This window comes from Setaria viridis, chromosome 9 (genome assembly GCF_005286985.2).
Source record: "Setaria viridis chromosome 9, Setaria_viridis_v4.0, whole genome shotgun sequence".
Taxonomy (NCBI): domain Eukaryota; kingdom Viridiplantae; phylum Streptophyta; class Magnoliopsida; order Poales; family Poaceae; genus Setaria; species Setaria viridis.
The window spans coordinates 53,136,566-53,158,052 of record NC_048271.2 but is presented as its reverse complement, the minus strand read 5'-3'; the positions used below and the strand labels follow the sequence as shown (position 1 = coordinate 53,158,052).

The 21,487-nt window shown below is 41.7% G+C and overlaps 3 protein-coding genes across 4 annotated transcripts; all 3 read left to right on the top strand.

Annotated features, from left to right (window-relative positions):
* The first annotated feature begins 2,208 nt into the window (after nt 1-2,208).
* Nucleotides 2,209-10,202, top strand: LOC117838507 (putative ion channel POLLUX-like 2). Its single transcript, XM_034718554.2, has 24 exons — nt 2,209-2,426; nt 2,539-2,627; nt 2,712-2,827; nt 3,470-3,729; nt 3,917-3,988; nt 4,110-4,185; nt 4,334-4,432; nt 4,521-4,675; nt 4,797-4,901; nt 5,086-5,172; nt 5,732-5,816; nt 5,894-6,041; nt 6,590-6,666; nt 6,755-6,835; nt 7,489-7,683; nt 7,766-7,879; nt 8,018-8,110; nt 8,198-8,324; nt 8,447-8,523; nt 8,815-8,862; nt 8,950-9,019; nt 9,084-9,157; nt 9,247-9,357; nt 9,571-10,202. The coding sequence occupies exons 1-24, from the start codon at nt 2,329-2,331 to the stop codon at nt 9,688-9,690; spliced, it is 2,577 nt and encodes an 858-aa protein (XP_034574445.1). The 5' UTR covers nt 2,209-2,328; the 3' UTR covers nt 9,691-10,202.
* Nucleotides 10,203-12,170: 1,968 nt separating this feature from the next.
* LOC117838509 (glutathione reductase, chloroplastic) lies at nt 12,171-16,682 on the top strand. The gene is made up of 11 exons (XM_034718558.1): nt 12,171-12,610; nt 13,635-13,860; nt 13,968-14,246; nt 14,343-14,519; nt 14,608-14,661; nt 14,748-14,896; nt 15,299-15,362; nt 15,442-15,612; nt 15,695-15,832; nt 15,988-16,042; nt 16,325-16,682. Exons 1-10 carry the CDS (start codon nt 12,252-12,254, stop codon nt 16,021-16,023), a joined length of 1,653 nt encoding a protein of 550 aa, XP_034574449.1. The 5' UTR covers nt 12,171-12,251; the 3' UTR covers nt 16,024-16,042; nt 16,325-16,682.
* Nucleotides 16,683-16,826: 144 nt separating this feature from the next.
* On the top strand, nt 16,827-21,267 carry LOC117838508 (pentatricopeptide repeat-containing protein At5g19020, mitochondrial). Of its 2 annotated transcripts, XM_034718556.2 has the most exons (4): nt 16,827-19,619; nt 20,133-20,210; nt 20,623-20,678; nt 20,965-21,267. In XM_034718556.2, the coding sequence occupies exon 1, from the start codon at nt 17,264-17,266 to the stop codon at nt 19,307-19,309; it is 2,046 nt and encodes a 681-aa protein (XP_034574447.1). In that variant the 5' UTR covers nt 16,827-17,263; the 3' UTR covers nt 19,310-19,619; nt 20,133-20,210; nt 20,623-20,678; nt 20,965-21,267. The 2 variants fall into 2 exon arrangements, with proteins under 2 accessions (XP_034574447.1, XP_034574446.1); XM_034718555.2 differs by having other exon boundaries at nt 16,827-20,210.
* The last annotated feature ends 220 nt before the right edge of the window (nt 21,268-21,487 follow it).

The following is a 21,487-nucleotide window of genomic DNA, read 5'->3' as shown; positions in this document are numbered from 1 at the left end:
CATTCAGAGCACTGCTGGTGTGTAGTTGTGCATTTCTGCTGATTTGAGGTCATGTTTGTACCCTTTGTAGGTTCTTACAATGAGAATCATGCAGTTTTCCGACTTCGCATCCTGGACTGTTTCTCGTGTTCCTCTTGGATTGCTGAAGGTATCTAAAAATATATTATTAACATCTTTTTCTTTAGGCATCTAGCAACACTTTTTAAACTTCATTCTCACAAACTGTTACACCGGTCTTTGTTGTGCTTATGTCGTTTGTTGTGGTGCTCATGATATGTCTTGATCTGTTTGCATCACTGCACGTCTTAAAAGGCAATGTTTGAGCAAACTACCTCTTAAACGGTAGTGCTGGCAATGCCTTCTAAACTTTTCAAAATTAAATAACCAGACCACAAAATTTGAATTATAAAGAAAGAAAAATTCTGTATTTTTGCCCAGTACTTGTTTTTTCCCTTGTGAGGCTGATAGACTAGTCAGCTGATGGCCTATATTCATATGTATCTGCCTATTATAATGTTTTAGATGAAATTCCCTTTCATTTTGTTTATATGTTGACTGTTTTTATATGATTCTGAGAGTAAAGTCAACTACTAATACATCTCATCCAAGTATTGATAAGTATTCTATCAGTGTGTAATTAGTTGGCGAAAGGGTTCTTAGGTTAAATGATGAAGGATTGCATTGCTGGCCTACCTCCCCTAATGAATTGTGATGTTGTACCCATCACATGGTACATGGTAGTCCTTAGTTGGTGAAATATTTATTAATGCAAGTACTACTTAAGTTCTCTGTTGAAATGACCAGAGTGAAATTAAGTAGCCACCCAGTATGCTGCAGGCTATTCTATTCTCCTGGACCCATTTAAGAATTTTGCAACACATCAACAGTAGAAGAATTTATTTCGAAAGCGAGCTGCCTACAGCTTGTTTGTGTAGTTAATTAATTATTTGGGCTCCACTCTCTGGAAGAGGCCTCTCCAGAGTTCAACTTTAAGCTAAAGTTTGATAAGGTTACCTGTGCATCATTATTGACTATACTGACAGTTCCTTGTTTGCCGGCATTGACCCTATATGTTGCATAAGATTTAATTGTTGCAGTGCAGTCTTTAGTCAATATAAGATTTAATTGTTGCAATGCAGTCTTTAGTCAATATAAGATTTAATTGTTGCAATGCAGTCTTTAGTTTTGTTTCTTAACTAAGTGTCGTGTAGTCTTTCACCCAAGCACTAGGCCAGTAGACATTGATCTTGTTTTTGCAGGGCAAAGCCATGGAGAGTGGAACCAACGCCAGTCATGCTAGGGAAAGGAACTACGAGGTCATGGAAGAATTCCTCAGTTCAACCACCCCGATCCTTGCACATACTGCTCTCCTCTTGAGCTTGGAGAAGATAACCTGAGGATCTCCTACCTCAGGCCAAGCCCCCCAGCGCAGCGGCCGCATCGTAAGAGGGGTTATTCGTCTGCACGTGCCCATCAACAACTCCTGAAACTATTCTCCACACTAACACTGATGAACTCATCCGGGTGGTTCTCCATCAAGTTGAGCTCTAGTGATAGCTAACTATATATAGTACGCCTCTACCACCCTCAGTTTCATAGCGCCCTCTATTTTGTTCTGCTCGGCCTCTAAGGTGAACTACTGCCCCAAGTTTATGCTTGTGTGCTCAAGATGAGCGTTGTGCCATGTGTTTTTGGTGCGAATGTATTGCAGGGTAGACCAATTTGTAGACTGGAGATCCGTGGACTCGATGCTTATTAAATCCGTTATGTTATGTAAACCTGAATCATTGTTGTGTCACTAATTATGCAATACAATTCTGATGGGGTGATCTTAATGGGAAATGCTCTTTCCTATGGGATTTCCTTTTCGGATGACGGCGACACTGAAGTGCCTTTTTCTAGAGGACAGTGCTGCGGTGCCAACAGTGCAGTGTGTCGATAATGCTCAGATCAAACCAAACAATAGTGCAGCGCGTTGATAATTCCCGGAGCAAGTAAAAACAAGTCCGAGATTGTGATGTCTTTTCTTTTCTGATAAAGGACTTCGATGAAGCGTACGTTTCCTTGGCCAGTTGGCCCCGTTTCTTTCTGTTCCAAACACCCCCAAAAGCCAGCGCGACATCGTGGGCGTGACTCACGGTTACACGGTACAGCAATTAGGAGAGCCCCAGCCACGACGCCCTCATCCTGTTCCGGTCGTCAGCCAAACTCACCAAAACTCAAAAGCACCTCTTCGCCTTGTGCACCTCGTCACTCCTTCGGCGTCACAGCCGAGAGCCGATACGCCCGAGACAGCACGCGCCGAGCGAGCGAGCTCTCCCCTCGGCGATGAGGTCGCAGCTCCACGCGGCCGTGTCGCCGCCGCTGCCGCCACCGCCCCCCTCCCTCCGGCGAGCTCTCCCCTCCGTCACGCCCCGCGCCCTCAGGTACGCCGCCGCCCGCCGCGTGGCCTGCTTCGATCGGCTCGTCGTTTCTGTTGCGCAGAGCAAGTTAACAACGGGGAGTGATTTGTGAACACATAGTGCTTGCTGCTTCCAGGTTCCACGAGTTCCCGTGGCGGTTCCGCGTTCGTCACCACGGCCGCGGGGTCGGAGCTCGCCGAGCAGACAATCCACCAGGCAACCGAGGTTCGTTGAATCGGCTACTCTGTCAGGGGTGTGGCTTGTCATTTTGCCCCGTCTGCTCTTGTTGTTTAAGTTTGTCTTAATCAGGAGTTGGAGCGTTCAACTCCCGGAGCGGGGCCGATGATAACGACACTAATGTGAAGAATGCAGAAACGCCGAACACTTCAACGGCAACTGCAAATTCCTCGCGCTCTCCCTTACAGGTGATTTTTCTTAATGGTTGTTCGCTCCTGTTGTGTGCTAACTGTACTATATGGCAATGCATGTGTTTGCTCCGACCCTGCAAGTAGTAATATATTGGGATGCTAGTGGCTGCCACTGCCATGTGATCTGCAGGAATCTGATAAATAAAACTGAATAGACAAGGCACACCACACATGATTTGAGATGTATGCTCGTTTTCTCTTGGTATTTTTTCCTCAAAGCACATGGGTGGTGCTTCATGGACAGCGAACATACCATTCTTCTGACTTCCAACCTGCATTCAGGGGAATATGGATGAGTGAATTTAAATTCTAAAGAAATAATACTTCTAAAGAAATATTACTTCTGCCAAACTGATCACCGAATAAATATAGTCTATCTATACCTTTTGTGGCAATGCTTGAACGTGCTTGACCCTTTGAATGCATTCCTACTGGAGATGATGATAGTACTTCAGAGTTCAGATTATATATTGTGCTTAGTGTCTTTGTGCGAGAGGTAACATTATTAAGGGTACTGAAGAAGATGATAGAGCTTATATGCAAGGCCCCTGTTTAGTTAGAGCACTTTGCAATGAATTGTGCCTATTTAAATCACATTATGTTTGCTTCAATTTTTTGACTGTTTTCCCATTTTCCCAGGGAAAAAACATGGCTGCCATTATAAGCATAGCAATCTGCTTTCTACACAGAGTTGTGTCTCGCCGGATGCAGTTGATGAATTTACCCCCGTGGATATCAAATGGCGTTACAAGTTTGCCATTTGCTTGCATATCTGATCCTACCAGAAAACCCATGCCTCTTAAGCTAGATGTGACTTTTCCACCATTGCCTGATGTCAGATGGAGTATTTCACGATTGTACTATCTGTTCAATTCTCAGCTTGAACGGAATATTGTCTTGTAAGTGTGGTTCTGTGATGTATCTAACTTTGCAGTATTTGTATGCTATCATTTCATGCTTCTTTTGTCACTGAGCTGTACTTCTTTGCACATCTTGAAAATTTTTCAACACCTTAGATACGCATAATAACTGAAGTTCTTGATGAAAGTTTATTAAAGTCACGTTTTATCTTGATTATCTTTGCAGGTCTATTGTTACTTTGCTCATCACATGCTTTTCGTTTGTCATTGTTGGAGGATTATTGTTTCATAAGTTCAGGTCTGTTAGTGATTCTTTAAAAATGCATGCATTTTCTTATTCTATGTTTCTGGAGGATGTTCTATATCCTTGGTGGTTGATTCTGATGTAAAATGATGAAGTATCTTGGTTTCTAATTCAGGAAGAAACAACATTCCCTGGAGGACTGCTTTTGGGAAGCCTGGGCATGCCTGTGTTCATCATCCACCCATTTAAGGGTAAGTGAGCCAGGGACTAGGGAGATTACTTCTCGTTTCTCTGAGGCTTAAGGACTGATATGTTTCTGTTGCTATTTTTGTACCCAACAGATTAACTAACTATTTCTTTAAATTCTTTTCTAATCTGTTGTTTTGCTTTTTTGCACAGCAAAAGACACGTATTGAGCGTGTCATCGGGTTCTTTCTTGCTATCTGGGGTATATTATTCTATTCCCGTTTATTAAGCGCAATGACAGAGCAATTTAGAGTGAGTTGTTTCGAAATTATCTGAAACTGAGGTGAAAAACTTCTGTGTCAATGCGGTTTTTGATGTATACTCACCTTGTTGTCCACAGACCCACATGCATAAAGTTAGGGAAGGGGCACAGTTGCAGGTTATTGAGGATGATCATATCATCATCTGTGGAGTCAATAGTCATCTGATGTCCATATTGAACCAATTGGACAAGTTCCATGAATCATCAATTCGCTTAGGTTTAGCTACAGCAAGGTAACTGGAGGATGGCACATCATTTTTGTTATTGTGGATCCATCCTTTTGTTGTTGAGGATTGGTAAGATCTATCTATACTATCTAATGCAGCTGATTGTTTTCTTATGAACAATGTCAAGGAAGCAGAGAATCCTTCTTCTCTCAGATCTTCCAAGGAAGCAAGTTGACAAGATTGCAGATAACATGGCCAAAGATTTGAACCATATTGATGTAATCACCAAGAGGTAAAGGGATTACTCGTCATGGTGTTGCTTGTTGCTTCTCTGAATAAGTGGCAACTTTATTTAGTCTGTCTACCTTTGTCCCAGTTTCACTTTTGCGAAGAACACAAGCACCCCATGAGCAAAAATATTTTCTTTGATTTGTGAATACTGAAAACATGTTGTTGCTTCACATTTGAACCTGCAGTTGTAGCCTTAGCATGCCAAAATCATTTGAGAGAGCAGCAGCACACAGAGCAAAGTCAATAATCATCTTGCCAGGAAAGAACGAACGGTAAGTATGCACCATGGACCTTTGACTTTGCTCATGTTAGCATGTTTCTTGATGAATAACTGTGGGGAGTTCCCCACAGGCTCAGGCTAGCTTTACATGATGTTTCTAGTACCGAACCATTTTAGAGAGGGTCAGCTTGACTTATCTCTCGTAAGATTCCTATGTAGTGTTAGTGAATCAAGAGTTTGCAGACAAATAGCGAGAACTGTAACGGCAGGTTATCGGGCCCTCTCAGGGCGGAGCCAGCCTATGCTTATGCTGTCAGGTCTTGTTAAATATGATAGCAATTTCTAGATCCACTTGATTAAACATTTGATGGGCGTTGGGATGTCTGTAACTCATAAATTGAATATTCGAATGAATGGCTTCAAACAAGCAACTAGTTTATATTTGTCGAAAAATTTAATGAGACAAACTCTTTACATTTTGCAAACTTTAGCACCAGTGTTCAAGTTTGCATTATGTTTATCTGTACTGATAGCTATTTTACAAACCAGGTTCTATTAGTGCTTGACTTCTCACTATTCATTTTTCTGTCTAACCTGATGAACCTGATCAGATACGAAGTGGACACAGATGCATTTGTCTCTATATTGGCTCTGCAACCTATTACACAACTCGCATCTGTCCCTATTATTGTTGAGGTATATGCAAGTTCACAATCTACACTATGGAATTATCAACATTCAGGCCTTTATGCTTATATCTTGTATCAATGTAGGCTTCTAACTCAACCACCTGCGAACTTCTGAAATCAATCAATGGCTTAAATGTGCAGCCTGTGGAGATGGTTGCTTCTAAATTGTTTGTGCAGTGCTCTAGGCAAAAGGGCCTTCTCAAAATATACAAGCACTTGCTTAACCAGCGCAGTAATATTCTTATCTTACTGACATGTATTTGTTAATAACAACTTATGCAGCTATTTTTCACATCTGGGAGCAAAACTGTGGTACTCAGGTCTTTCATGCTTTACTTTTTTTTTCCCATTCATCTTTCATCTTATGGTTTAGCTGCTTTAGCACAATTTCTACTTCAACCGCCTGAAAATCATTACACTCGTACATAGCGGTCGAATTTATTTAGCCATGTTTTAATATCGCAATATCTGGCCAGATTTTTTCCCGAACACTTTCTGTGGCATGTTTTGGTACAGAGACATGCCAAACATGACCTAGTTTATCATTCTTCAGACCTTATGAAATCAGTATTCATCTTAGGGAACACATACCATAGTATGTACTTCCGATGTTTGCAAATTGTTCCGATGTTGCCATGTTTCTGTAATTTTATCATTTTACATTTCTACTTTGTTGGCTCCGTTTACATTAGTTTGGCAGTGTCCTGATTAGTTTTGGGCTCTAGATGTAAAGGGAAGTTGCCCTACTTGGTTCGTTACTTTTGTTGTTTTCTCCTGCAGAAAATGTTTTCAACCTTTTCAGCCTGACTGGACTAGGGGGCATGAAGTATATGGATGTCAGACGTAAACTCCATGATGTAATGTTCATTCCAACATATCATTTCAACTCTGCAGTCTTCTCCACTTCTTTTTGCTATGACATTTCCCCTTTATGTTCATGCTCAGGCAGTCGTTTGCGGTATCTTCCGGTCTGGAAAAATTTATTTTCACCCAAGCGAGGATGAATTGCTCAAAGAAACAGATAAAGTATGTACCTTTCTGGATGCCTGTTATTATATTTAGTCCAACTAGCAGAAAATTATTTCCCTTGACATAGGGTTGCATGAGAACAGTGTGATTGTTGAAAGCTTCAAACCCTTGTCACTAGTTATCTTGAATCATCCATCAAAGTGAGCTAATAAAATACTGCTATAGGCCCAAAGCAGCAGCTAGCCCAGCTGCTACATGTTGGCCAGCAGCCCTAGGGCAGCGGCACCATCGCCTCTACCCAAACCAGCTTCATAAACTCGGAACCAACTTGTCTTTAGTTAGGAATGTATCTGTTTTAAGTTAGGAAGGATAGGATCATATCTATAAGATTCCATTTATATTTTACTTCAGGGTGAACTCTCTTTATATCACAAGAGGGGACGCATCATGGTTCATTAAGTAAAGGGAGCCTCCAGCACCTAATAGAGGCATTTCACAATTTTTTGTTAATGAGTGAACCTTTTCCCTTGCAAAAATAGAGTATTTGTGGATATGCATTCCACTCTAGTAATTAACCTTGTTCTCACTGTTACATAAAGAAAGTGGGGTGGATGTTGTAGAAATTTTTAGGTGGATGCCTGGCACTTTAAATATTTAGTTTTTTATCTGATGCAACCTTGATTTCAACTCTTTCTTTTTTTGCTTCATAGTTGCTTCTTATTGCTCCTGTTCATGGGAGGAGAAGACCAGTGTATACAGTGCTAAGTACACCGAAAGAAACACAAACATCAATTCATTACTCAGAATCAAGAGTGGATCAAGGATCATTTAGTATGGCTGCTACCGTGGAGAAGGAAACACGGCTAAAGAGCATTGTAAAGCGCCCCTTGAAATCGCTCTCTAAGGTAAAGTTTGATCTAATGATGCATCTGAAGGAATTCACCTGTTGCCAAGTTATCGGGTTCATCTGTAGTTAATTTTACACAGAGCAGTGATTATATGCTGGGGCCAAAGGAATGCGTGCTTATTGTTGGTTGGCGACCAAAAGTTACTGAGATGATACGGGAGTATGATAGTTACCTCGGACCTGGTAGTACAGTGGTATGTATAGGCACAGACCCACTGTGTCAACAATAAACACATTTGTGCTACTCTCACATTTTTATCATGGCAAAAGAAACCGGTCATATGCTGATACCTAGGGTGGAACTTGACTAACAAATTTACTTCAATGTGCAGGAAATCTTGTCAGAAACCCCTGTTAAAGAGAGGAGCAGTGTTGTCAACCCCCTTTTGCAGAGCCAGCTTAAAAATGTTAAAGTTTCTCATCGGGTATCTTTCGGTCTATAACTTTGTTAGTGTGCTTGGACAGACATAAAAAGTCACTATCTCAATTTTATCTGAAACATGCTAATGCAGGTGGGGTGTCCTTTGAACTATGATACTCTCAAGGACACGATAATTAACATTCGGAAATCTGCCAAGTCTGATAAAAAAGTTCCACTTTCAATTGTTGTGATATCTGACAGAGACTGGCTCACTGGAGGTACCAATAAAAGAACCATGATATTTCTCAATTATTATTTTTATAATCATCAGCATCAGCATCGTTGTTGTTGTTACGATCATTAAGTGAGGTTTTATCTGTGACTCTTGTGGTTTCAACAGATGCTACACAGGCTGATAAACAGTTGGCATATACCCTTCTTCTTGCTGAAAACATTTGCGAGAAACATGGCATCATGGTCAGCTCTTCCCACTGATAATTAACTAATAATGTTTAAAATGCAATAAGTGAACCTGCATGTTTTCTTCAAATTATCTAATACTGAGACTCAAATTTGAACCCAGAATAAACAAATCATTACTCAATGAGATATTATTGGTTCTATGATGGCAACAGGATTTCGATTGGATCCTGATGTGGTTCAACTAGTCATTCCACACTGTTTTTTTTATAAATGTTCCTATGCTGAAAACCTAAAAAATACCTATCTGTTTGAATTTTCTGATTTGTCATTTGAAATGCCTTTTAGGTTGAGAATCTTGTATCAGAAATTGTTGACACAGGACTGGGAAAACAAGTAAGAATTTTCTAATATAATAATTACTCAAGTCATGAAAATTATTTAAATTTGGCAAAAAGTGCTTGACTTCTGCATTTTATACAGATATCTAAAATAAGACCCTCCCTTTCATTTATTGGAGCAGAGGAAGTAATGAGCCGTGTGACAGCACAAGGTTAGCTGTCCTTATTGTTTCATTTTCTCTGTAGTTCTTTATCTCATGATAAAATGAAATGTAGTTGCGGAAACTAGCGAGCTGAATGAAGTATGGAAGGACATTCTGAATGCTGAAGGTGATGAGATCTATATTAAGGTAACATGACCATAATTTGTGTCCCCAGCACATTCTTGGCTGCTCGCGATCTTTGAAGCATGTACCCTGTTGCATTTATTTCATTTTAGGAAATTGGCCTGTACATGAAGGAAGGAGAGAGAATACCATTCTCAGAGCTTTCTGAAAGGGCAGTTTTACGTCGTGAAGTTGCAATTGGTTACGTCAAGGATGGCAAGCAGGTAATTTTTTTTCCTTGTCATTTGTTAGCTTACTTAGAAATGATGTTCTGAGTACATAATGTCTTGTTTAGATCATTTTGTTTGTTCAGATTCCATTCAGATTTTTGACCTGGTTTGCTTAGACATGTGGTTCCTTTGTCCTTTTGAATATCAGCAACCATAATTCATTAGGTGCTAATACTGATTCGATTCATTTATTTATCCTCATGGCAGCATATAAATCCTACCAACAAGTTGGAGCCACTGTCTCTTGAAATGACTGATTCGCTCATTGTGATATCGGAATTCGAAGGTGAACAGCCAATTATTATGGATACAGAAACTTCCAGATAGTACTTTCAGCTTGGTTTTTTCCCCCCGAGAATAAGGAGGAGAGCTGCATATCTTTTCGTTAAGAAGATATGAAAGTTTCTTACAATGACTCAGCTCCTGTGGAGAGCCATGCTAGACTGTCTTACATTGATGTATTATACTGAAAATGCAACAACCAAAAACGAAGCAGAAAAATACCACTAAGTTTGGCTGGAGAATGCCAAGGTGCTTAGCACCCGCACTGATCCAGAGTTCAGCTCCAAAGGGAAAGCTGTTGCTACTATGAAGATATGACATATAGCCTGTTGATAATTTGTTTCTTTCCGTACAAAGAGAAAGCAAACTATAGTTTAAAGGCCACGAACTAAATTTTGTTCGTTCCGTAGCTGTAGAACATCTTGTGCAAATATTTTAATCTTCAGTTCTACTGCAGAATTTCTTTTTATTTATCTGTAAACATAGTGAATAACACAGTCAACTTGTATGATGTAGATTTCTGTATAAAGAAAGTTGATTATGTGCCTTGCTGTTTCCTTTTTCTGACCAATGAATACAATGTTTCCATTTTTTCAACTTGGAGTTGGACAAAATCATCTTGGTGCGGCCTTGCTATTTTCTCTGGGAGATAAATTCTTCTCCTTTATCATTTGATTTGACATAGGAAAAGTTTATTTTACCTTTAGCTTCATCCATCAAACCGTTCTGCAGATTCAGCTATATGAGATCTGTCTTTGACAGAGAAACTAAGAGGTCAGTTAAAGATTGTTGTTCTCTTGCTTGTCCATATTTTTTACCTACAGACTGTACCTGACTTGCATCCCTTCATATATAGTCGCAGGGAATAATATGAGGATGAGAAACGAGAGTGACGAGGCTTCAGGTCTGACAACTCCTCTGAACCACGAGTTACCACTGGGTGCATATGAAAAATGGCATTATTTGTAATTTTTTATGCCAGAGGAAACCTGGTCTTGTGACCCAGAGGCTTATAATCCCAAAGCTGTCTGCATTGGTTCTTTACATTCACTGTGGTGCTCCCCAATGTTCAGGCAGCTGAAACAACGCAAGTGCTGGTGTGTCAACATATCTTTGCAGCAAAGCAAAGCAATCACAGCCTTGAATCTATGGTCCAAGAATTCCTGCTTAGACTTGACATTGCCGATCAACAGAAAGCCATTCAGGCAGCCTTTTGCTGAGCCAGTTGCCATGACATAGGAGGAAATCGGTCAGATGCTTCTGTTTGATGGATGCTTCGTTGTCCACATATTATTGAGGCATGATCGGAAGAGTCAGTGTATGCATGCTGGGCAAAGTTGGATGGTGGATATCTGGATGAGGAATATGAAACCCTCAAGTGGGGAATGCCCTGCGAGTGGAGCTTGGTTACCATTGACATTCAGCTAATGGAGAACCAGATTCTGAATACAGAACATGACTAGCTGTGATTGGAGCATGTTCAAGAAGTATCTGCGGCACCTCGACTAGCCCAATTTGCTGCAGGGGTGCGCAGTGCCTCCTGCACTTACTCTGCCGGTTCCACCTTCCAAATCCGAAGCTAGACACTAGACTGATGGAACCACCGCAAAATCCACCACCATTTGGCATGTATACCATGAAGAAGATTGCGACGGGTGGTATCAGTATCAGCAGGAGGCGGCAGTAGCTGGCGTCATTTGAGTTGGTCTCAGGAGACGTTCAGCTTCCTGGATATCATTTCCAGCCAAGGCAGCCATGGCAGTGTAACAATCTCTCTGATGGGGATGAATCATTCAGCTTGAATGCGGACTACAAGGACATTGAGATGCCATAATAATGTCATGATGCTGGTTGGATATGGTCCTGAATGCCAGAGAGTTACCTTAGCAGGTTGATGTGATGCCAGCAGGAAGAAGAGGCCGATGCCACACGCCTCCTGCTATCAATCTCTAGTTTTATACAGATACTACACGATTTATTGGTGATGACCAAAGATTGTGGCGTACTGCATTTGTGCTATAGCGTCCACTGTTGCTGCTGTAAGCTGTACACTGTAGACGACCGAAGTTGCCTTGTTTTTGGTGTGCCCTTTTATATTGTGCTGCTTAATTTTTTTTTTTAGAAAATAGAGGCTAGAGGGTAGATTAGCCTCCTGCCACCCGACGAACGTGGCATGTGGATCGAGGTTCAAGCCCCGCACTCTACCAGGGGCGCGACCTGCGGGAATCGAACCCGGGATAATGCTGGCGTGCTGCTCAAGAGTTGATGATATGCGTGATTGGGGCAAAAGGTGACCTCTAGTGTTGTGCTGTGCTTTGTTTTGGCAGCTGTCGCACAGAGTGAGGTCAGCAAGACAGATACGCAGCATCCGCCTCCACTTCACAGGTCTGTTTACGTAAACTGTCCCTTGGAAAATAATACGCCTTCGCTGTTGATTAACGGGACTCCGATGGTTCCAAGCTGTACGCCTTCATACCAGAAGAGGAAGACGCATTCTCTTCTCTCCACACATCAGACGAATCACCTATCTGGCCTTTTTGCCTCTCCGCTTCCTCCCCTCCCCACACTCTAGGAAGCGGCGGCGCTGCCGCTGCGGTGAGCCAGCCATGGCGGCGCACGCGACGCTCCCCTTCTCCTGCTCCTCCACGCTCCAGACCCTAACCCGCTCCTTCTCCTCGCGCGGGGCCCTCCAACTCCGCCGCGGGTTCCGCCGCCTCCCCTCCCTCGCCGCACTCCCGAGGCTCTCCCGCCCCTGCCGCCGCCACGTCTCGGCGTCTGCCGCGGCGTCCCCCAACGGCGCCTCATCCGAGGGCGAGTACGACTACGACCTCTTCACCATCGGCGCCGGGAGCGGCGGCGTGCGGGCGTCGCGCTTCGCCTCCACGCTCTACGGCATGCGCGTCGCCATCTGCGAGATGCCCTTCGCCACCGTCGCCACGGATGAGCTCGGCGGCCTCGGCGGCACGTAAGAGGATGCTTCCCCTGTCTCCATGTATTTTTTTTTTGCTTGGTTTCATCATGCCACTGCGACAAAATTTGCTTCGGTTTTGCATCTGCCATTCGCACAGTTGAGCTGAACTTCTCATGGCTCTCCAGTTAGAATCATTCCGTGAGAAGTAGGGCTGAACTCCTCATGGAATGATTCTGTTCATTAAATTGTTAGTTCTGTTTGGTTGAGGAATGTTTTTGTTGGTGTTGGACTGTTGGGAGTTGGGACTACACTACAGTACTATGTACGTCAGTAGTTTTTTTTTTTGACTGAGTACGTGGACTGAGAAGATCTTAAGGTTATCACACATTGCAGTCTCGTGGTATGTTTTTTTCCTTGAGTCTAAGGGATATTGACTGAGGATGTTTTTCATGTGATTGTGATGTTGGCCTGGTGTTGTAAGTGTTTTGAGTACATGATTTCCGTATGCACAATTTCTTGTTATCAAACTTTTGTACAGCAGCAAATATATTTCATACGAAACTCTGATAAAATGCTTAAAGTTTTGCTGTTTCGACTTCAGTGTTAGTTGAGGAATTTGATTTGCTGTACCATACAATGACTCAGCTGCAGACACCGTTTTGTGTTGCCTGTGCCACTGTAATGTAGCTCGTTTCAGCATTGCTCCACCATTTGTCATCTATAAGAATTTTGAATATCAGAACTGAGACCATGCATTTGATGACCCTCTACTAATTTCTATAGAGGATAGCTGCATGATGTCATACAATAGGAGCAAAATGAATCTGGAAGTGTGGTTGCAGAATTTTACAAATGACTACATTATGTCTTTTCTGTCTTTGGCTATTCTTGGCTGGTGGTTAAGCATTCATCATAGCCATTTTTTTTATGAATATCTTGTGGTTTGTCCATTCTGTGTTTGCCAATGATTTATGTTCCATGTTAATATTCATGAAGTCAGTTCTATGTTTAGCCTTAAAATATGCTTTGCTTGTTGAATTTTGATGATAGCGTAACACCTTTTCTTCTTGCATTACAGATGTGTGCTTCGTGGATGTGTTCCAAAGAAACTGTTGGTGTATGGATCCAAGTACTCTCATGAGTTCGAAGAGTCTCATGGCTTTGGATGGACATATGAGACTGATCCGAAGCATGACTGGAACACTCTCATAGCCAACAAAAATACAGAGCTGCAGCGCCTAGTTTGTATTTACAAGAATATTTTGAACAATGCTGGAGTCACTCTAATTGAAGGACGTGGAAAGGTTGGGTGATGTTTGTGTATCAGGTTATATTTTGGATAAAACTGTGTTCTGAAATGAGTATTGTATTGGAAGGTGCATCTGCTTATGTATTGTTTTTCTTAGTGCAGATAGTTGATCCTCATACTGTTAGCGTGAATGGTAAGCTCTACACTGCTAAGAACATACTAATTGGTGTTGGTGGCCGACCATCGATGCCAGATATCCCTGGTATAGAGTATGCTATAGATTCGGATGCTGCTCTGGATTTGCCCTCAAAACCTGAGAAAATTGCAATAGTGGGAGGCGGGTATATCGCTTTGGAGTTTGCTGGCATTTTCAATGGCTTAAAAAGTGAGGTCCATGTGTTTATTCGGCAGAAGAAAGTTTTAAGAGGGTTTGATGAAGAGGTGAGCATATTATTTAGAAGAGCAAATGTAGCATTGACAGTAAATCAAATGCTTTGCTTCTGTGTTTATTTTGTCCTTTTTGTTTTGGATGCACAGGTTAGAGATTTTGTTGCTGAACAGATGTCATTAAGGGGCATCACATTTCATACTGAACAGACCCCTCAAGCTGTAACTAAATCAAATGATGGCCTGTTATCTCTGAAGACCAATAAAGAGACTTTTGGTGGGTTCTCACATGTAATGTTTGCAACAGGTCGCAGGCCAAATACAAAGGTTAAGAGCACTTGCAGTTTGTGAGATCCTATACATATATTTATTGATGCATTCATTCTAATTCCTAACGTACTTGCTATCCTTTTAGAACCTTGGACTAGAAGAGGTGGGGGTCGAAATGGATAAGAATGGTGCAATAGTGGTAGGTGAAACAATAAATTGTGTCAAGTCTATCCGATGTTATTGTCACTATGTAACCTTTGGAGCTTTTCAACAATTTTGTGCCAGGTTGATGAGTATTCTCGTACCTCAGTTGATTCAATTTGGGCCGTGGGAGACGTTACCAATAGGATCAACCTGACCCCAGTTGCACTGATGGAGGGAGGGGCATTTGTGAAAACTGTCTTTGGCAATGAACCTACCAAACCAGATTACAGGTATACATATATTTATCATATATCATCGTGAGGAACCTTGAACACCATGTATTTGAGGGAACTAGTTCTTTTGTTGTAACACAAAAGCTACTGAATCATTTTGAGCATTTTAATTGAGAATTATCACGGGCACAATATCCTTTTTATCCTGTTATCCCCTGCCTCCATGCTGACATCAATGCTGTGTTTCTTTCTGTGTCCAAGTGCCATCACTCATCTTTGTCCCCTGAATCATTATAAGTAGATTTTTTGGGTATCCAGGGTCTCTCATCATGTTTGTCATGCTGATGGTTTATTTGGCTTGTGCATACTCTGAGCTTCCTACTGCAAACCATAATTGGACTCACTGTTTTGTGGATATTAATCGAGTACTATTTCATTGTGGATTACAATTTTTGGCAGAGCTGTACCTTCTGCTGTGTTCTCCCAACCACCAATTGGACAAGTTGGTCTTAGTGAGGAGCAGGTGATTATACATGGCATGCATCTAAGTGTTATAAGTAATATAATATACAAAGGAAGTCAATAGATGCATATTTTCGCAGGCTATTGAAGAGTATGGAGATGTTGATGTCTTTGTTGCCAACTTCAGGCCTCTCAAGGCCACTCTATCTGGACTACCTGATCGTGTATTAATGAAGATTATTGTTTGTGCTACAACAGACAAAGTTGTAGGAGTGCACATGTGTGGTGATGACGCACCTGAGATAATTCAGGTTTGCATGATTTCATACATCTTTTCTTGCCATTTCTGTTTCGTTCTTGACTCAGTTCCTGAATGTACACGTTTTATGACAGGGAATCGCAATTGCTGTTAAGGCTGGCTTGACAAAGCAAGATTTTGATGCCACTATTGGCATTCACCCAACGTCTGCAGAGGAATTTGTCACAATGAGGAATCCAACTAGAAAAATTCGAAGAAGTTCTGCAGATCAGGTCCACAATGCCATCCTGAAACACAATTTTACTTTGGCATACTGGCATATTTACTGGGAAAATATATGTTTTGAGAATAATTTGCTTTCAACTAGAATTGTTATTACTCTTGTATTTTATATGTTTGATTACACCTTTTGCCCTTGCAATTTCAGGTAGAATCTAAAGATGAGGTTGCAACTAAGCAGTAGATATCATTTTACATAGGAGGTAAGCAGATAGTTCTTTTATATTACCACTGGAAGCTAATTTTCTTCTTTGCTTATCTCAGAGAGTGGCACTACTGTCTTAAACTTATTTTTGTTAACAACAGTTTAACACCTCAATTGATGAATCTTATTTAGGTGATCGGGATTTTTTCTTTTCATGGTTTATTTTAATGGTTTTTTTAATCTTTCACGCCACTAGTTAAGAGTCTGGACTCTTGAGATTAGCAAAACCCTCCTAAATGCTACCCTGAATGAATGTCTTCAAATTTCATTTATTTTTCAGGCATTCTCAGAGGAAGGATTCCTGTTGCAGGACAGAAACCGAATGGAATTTTGGAAATACACGGTCGAGTATGGCTAGCAGTTTCTTATAGATCCATGTTAGCGAACCAGCGAAGGTGTATGATAGAAATGGCTGTTTCCCTGTCAGCTTGAGCTAATATTGCCCTTTTTCTTTTGTACTTTGATTGAAATAAAGTGCTGCAAATGTTTCTTACAGCCTGGAAATTTTGTAATAAGTAAGGAATGCTGCATCATAAGCACTCAGTTGCTTATTTTAGGATGTTAGCTGATGATCTTAACATTTTGTTAACGTTTCTTGTACAGAGAAATATGAATTTGGTTGGTGGTACAGCTCATTATCTGCTTGTCTCACATTGTAGCTTCCACTAGGCCCCAGTTGGAAAATTTGAATTTACACGTTTTTTTAGTGGGTTTCTGGTGTTATAAAAATGGGCTTAAGTGAGGCCAAGCAGTATGCGTATACCTATACTATGCACATCGGGTACGGTACCGTACGTATGCGTAACCTTGCATGGGTTTGACCGTACGTATGCATTTTTTTAAAACTATTATTTTGTTCAAATTTTAGCAACGCACGGCCGCACGGGCTATCACCTGATCTCTCCCATGGCAGCCAGCTATAGCGAAGGAATAAGGTAAATCTGTTGTATGCATGTTTGTTGGTTCAAATGATCATTCTACCCTTTGGTCTAAATCACAAACGGAGATGGTTATAATTCAAAGATTGCCCATCTTTAACAGTGAGATGGAGCATACAGAAAGACCTGCTAGGTTTCCTTTATTTTCTTGATGAAATAACAGTAAGGACTAGTGTCTAATTGATAAGTACTGTATCCGCTGAAAATCCTAGTGTTTGGTTGGCTGGCCTGTACATGGACTACTGTAGATAAGATGAAAAGGTTACAATAATCTCACAGGCATGAACCTCCTTTGTGCAGATCCTTCCTCATCCTCCCTCGTTGCTTGCCAGTCTCGAAGCAGAGAAAGGCATGCTTTGCACATGCCCGGTACCGGCGCTCCTCTGGCCCCGTTCTTGGTTGCAACCCTCAAGCGCGCCGCGCGCCTCCGCTGCGGCGAGCAGCTGCACGCGCTTGCCTCCAAGTCCGGCCTCCTCGCATCCAATGCCTTCGTCCGCAACTCCGTGCTCGCCTTCTATGCCCGCCTCCCGCCCTCCCTCGCAAGCGCCCACCAGCTGTTCGACGAAACGCCCCCACCGCTCCGCGACGCCGTCGCGCGGAACACCCTCCTCGCAGCGCTGGCCCGGGCGGGGCACCTCGACCGCGTGCAGCACCTTCTCGAGGAGATGCCGCGTAGCCACAGGGACGCCGTCTCGTACACCACCGTCGTGACCGCGCTCGCTCGCGCGGGGCACGCAGGGCGCGCTGTGGCTGTGTTCCGCTGCATGCTCGCTGAGGATATCATTCCCAATGAGGTGACTCTAGCTGGTGTGGTCATGGCATTTGCTCGCCATGGGGCACTGGCGACAGTAGGGGTGGCGCATGGGGTTGCTCTGCGGTGGGGGCTGGATGGGTTTGTCATTGTAGCCACCAACCTAATTCATGCCTATGCAGGGGTATCAGAACTCCGTTGTGCCCATGCTGTGTTCGATGAAATGCTGGATAGGAACACAGTCACTTGGAATGCACTGCTCAATGGATATGTGAAGGCAGGGATGATGGAAATGGCTGCAGATGTGTTCTGGAGAATCCCAGAGCGTGATGAGGTATCTTGGCATACAATGATTGATGGTTATATCCGTGCAGATCTCATATTGGATGCACTGAAAGCATATGCTCATATGGTGGGTGAGGTAGACGCAAATGGCAACGAGACACTGCTTGTTGATTTGGTGAAGGCATGTGCTCGGTACTCTGCTATCACAGAAGGCCAGCAACTGCACAGCGTTATTCTGAAGAACGGTTTTGATGCCCATGCATTTGTGCAAGCGACCCTGATCAATTTCTATGGGTGCTGTGGTCTTATTGGCCTTGCCCAGATGCAATTCAGATTGTCAGACAAGTCGCACTTAGCATCGTGGAATGCCCTTCTGGCTGGTGTATTGAGAAGGGGCCTAATGCATGAAGCACGGCAGCTGTTTGAGGACATGCCTGAGAGGGACGTGATTTCGTGGAGTACTTTGATATCTGGATATGTACTGAATGGATGTTCAGACATGGCTTTGCAGCTCTTTTTTTCAATGCTGAATGCTGGTTTTGAACCAAATGAGATCACACTAGCGAGTGCTGTCTCGGCAGTTGCAGAATCTGGCACATTGGATCAAGGTAGATGGATCCATGACTATATAATCAACAGATCAATCAGGGTTACTGATAACCTGAGTGCTGGTCTGATTGATATGTACGCCAAGTGTGGAAGTATTACTGATGCGTTGCAGTTATTCAATCATGCCAGTGATAAGTTCTCTTCAATTTCCCCCTGGAATGCTATGATATGTAGTTTAGCTGTCCATGGTTATGTGCACATGTCACTTGACCTGTTTTCACATTTGCAGAGGACCGACATTAAACCCAACTCAATTACATTCATTGGTGTTTTAAATTCATGCTGTCATACTGGGATGGTAACCGAAGGAAAACAACATTTCGAGTCCATGAGACAATTTGGAATCCAACCGACAATCAAGCACTATGGTTGCATGGTTGATCTTCTTGGTCGAGCTGGGTACTTGGAAGAGGCAGAACAGCTTGTTGCAAAGATGCCCATGAAAGCAGATAATGTAATTTGGGGCAGCATCCTTTCGGCAGCAAGGGCACATGGTAATGTAGGCTTAGGAGAGAAAGCTGCAGAAGAATTGGCAAAGCTCGACCAAGCCCATGGTGCATCCAAAGTAGCCTTGTCTAACATCTATGCCTATGCTGGTCGTTGGGTCAATGTTTCAGTTGTTAGGAAGGAACTCAAGGATGAAAATTTGGAGAGACAATCAGGAAGCAGTGGCATTGTATAGTAATGGGATAAAGCATTTCTTCAATTTTATCTCTAATGGGAAGCTGATGATAGCACCTCGTTCTCTATTATTCGTTCTGTTTGCTAAAGATGCTGTGCTCATTGTTTCTCATAAAAACAAAAGCAGATCTAAACGTTTAGTGATTGAAATTTAAATTTGACTGGCTACATATTGCCAGAAAAAAACTAACGAAGAAGATTGTTAACACTTTGTATGAACTGTCACTTTGTTATCAGGGCTCCTGTTCATGGAACATCATAGCCAGGAATTGCTTATGTTCTTTATCAATAGTTAACACTTACACTGTGATGTAAGTTTCTATCCTATAAGATTTTATCAATACAAAGACAAAAACAGCATGGCTGATAATGTTAGCCCTTGGACAATTGATGCATGCTTCATTTTCTTAAATTCAATCTCTACTGTTGCATTCGAAGCAGCCTCTTAGTACAGCTGAAGGAGCACTTTCATTCTTGTTATCATATTGCAACAATTTGAGATTGGTCAGGATTTAGTGACTGAAGCTTGAGCATGCACCTTTTTACCGTTTTCTATTTATTTTTTATTGGTACCTGTGGATTGATCTCAAGCTAAAACATGGTTAGGTGTCTGGAACACTGAATCCAGTTAGTTTTAGTTGAGTACTTATGATTACTGGACTGGCCTTCTCCCAGTAACAGCTGAAATATTGATCTGGCCAAATAATAGTTTAATGGAATATATACCAGATATATCTCCATTCTCTGCTGAAAACTAAAAAATATGTATTGTACTGTTTTGATAAATTTGCTAACTTGTTCTTTTTTAAAACTATTATGTTCAGAATGACAGTAGACAGTCTTCACCAATTTTAAACTCCTAGAAGATCAATTGGTTGAACGAACTACAAAGATTGCTAGAGGTAAAGTTTTGTTATGTACTGTTTTGTTTTACTTTTTTGTGCTCCTTGCTATCTCTCTCCACAAGGCACAGAATCAGTGTGCTCCTGTATTTTGTAGGTCTGTCAAAAGTGGATGAGTACTTTTGCACTCACTATGTATATTAGTTTGAGTTTGCACGAGTTTGATTTATTTCTCTCTGTTTGGCGAAAGCAAAAATGATTTTTATTTTGTTTGCATGGATAAATTACTTGGCATTTGCTCTGACCAAATTAATCAGGTCCACAATGCCATCCTGAAAGACAATTTTACTTTGGTATACTGGCATATTTACTGGGAAACTATATGTCTTGAGAATAATTTGCTTTCAAATAGAATTGTTATTGCTATTGTATTTTATATGTTTGATTACACCTTTTGCCCTTGCAATTTCAGGTAGAATCTAAAAGATGAGGTTGCAACTAAGCAGTAGATATCATTTTACATAGGAGGTAAGCATATAGTTCTTTTATATTACCATTGGAAGCTAATTTTCTTCTTTGCTTATCTCAGAGAGAGTGGCACTACTGTCTTAAACTTATTTTTGTTAACAACAGTTTAACACCTCAATTGATGAATCTTATTTAGGTGATCGGGATTTTTTTCTTTTCATGGTTTATTTTTATGGGTTTTTCTATCTTTCACACCACAAGTTAGAGTCCGGACTCTGGAGATTAGCCAAACCCTCCTAAATGCTACCCTGAATGAATATGTCTTTAAATTTCATTTATTTTTCAGGCAATCGCAGAGGAAGGATTCCTGTTGCAGGACAGAAACCGAATGGAATTTTGGAAATACACTGCCGAGTATGGCCAGCGAAGGAAGTTGTATCATAGAAATGGCTGTTTCCCCGTCAGCTTGAGCTATTGCCCTATTTCTTTTATACTTGATTCAAATAAAATGCTGCAAATGTTTGTCTTACAGCCTGGAAATTTTGTAATAAATGAAGAATGCTGCATCATAAAGCACTCCGTTTCTTATTTTAGGATGTTAGCTGATGATATTAACATTTTATAAATATACGTTTCTTGTACAGAGAAATACGAATTTGGTTGGGGGTAGTGGGTACATCCCATTATTTGCTTATCTCACATTGTGGCTTCCTGATCACTAGGCCCCAGTTGGAATACTTGAATTTTAATTACACGTTTTTTGCAGTGGGTTTGTGGTGTTATAAAAATGGGCTTATTAAGCGAGAACCAAGTATGTGTGTATACCTGTACTATGCACATCGGTGCCACCGTACGTATGCGTAAACTTG

Bases quoted from the DNA above. Each gene is read 5' to 3' on its own strand.
- LOC117838509 (XM_034718558.1), top strand. From the start codon at position 12,252: ATGGCGGCGCACGCGACGCTCCCCTTCTCCTGCTCCTCCACGCTCCAG. The intron at 14,662-14,747 runs GTAGGTGAAACA...ATTTTGTGCCAG, and splicing joins ATAAGAATGGTGCAATAGTG to GTTGATGAGTATTCTCGTAC. The intron at 15,833-15,987 runs GTCCACAATGCC...TTGCAATTTCAG, and splicing joins GAAGAAGTTCTGCAGATCAG to GTAGAATCTAAAGATGAGGT.
- LOC117838508 (XM_034718556.2), top strand. From the start codon at position 17,264: ATGAACCTCCTTTGTGCAGATCCTTCCTCATCCTCCCTCGTTGCTTGC.
- LOC117838507 (XM_034718554.2), top strand. From the start codon at position 2,329: ATGAGGTCGCAGCTCCACGCGGCCGTGTCGCCGCCGCTGCCGCCACCG. The intron at 4,902-5,085 runs GTAAAGGGATTA...TTGAACCTGCAG, and splicing joins ATTGATGTAATCACCAAGAG to TTGTAGCCTTAGCATGCCAA. The intron at 6,667-6,754 runs GTAATGTTCATT...GTTCATGCTCAG, and splicing joins TCAGACGTAAACTCCATGAT to GCAGTCGTTTGCGGTATCTT.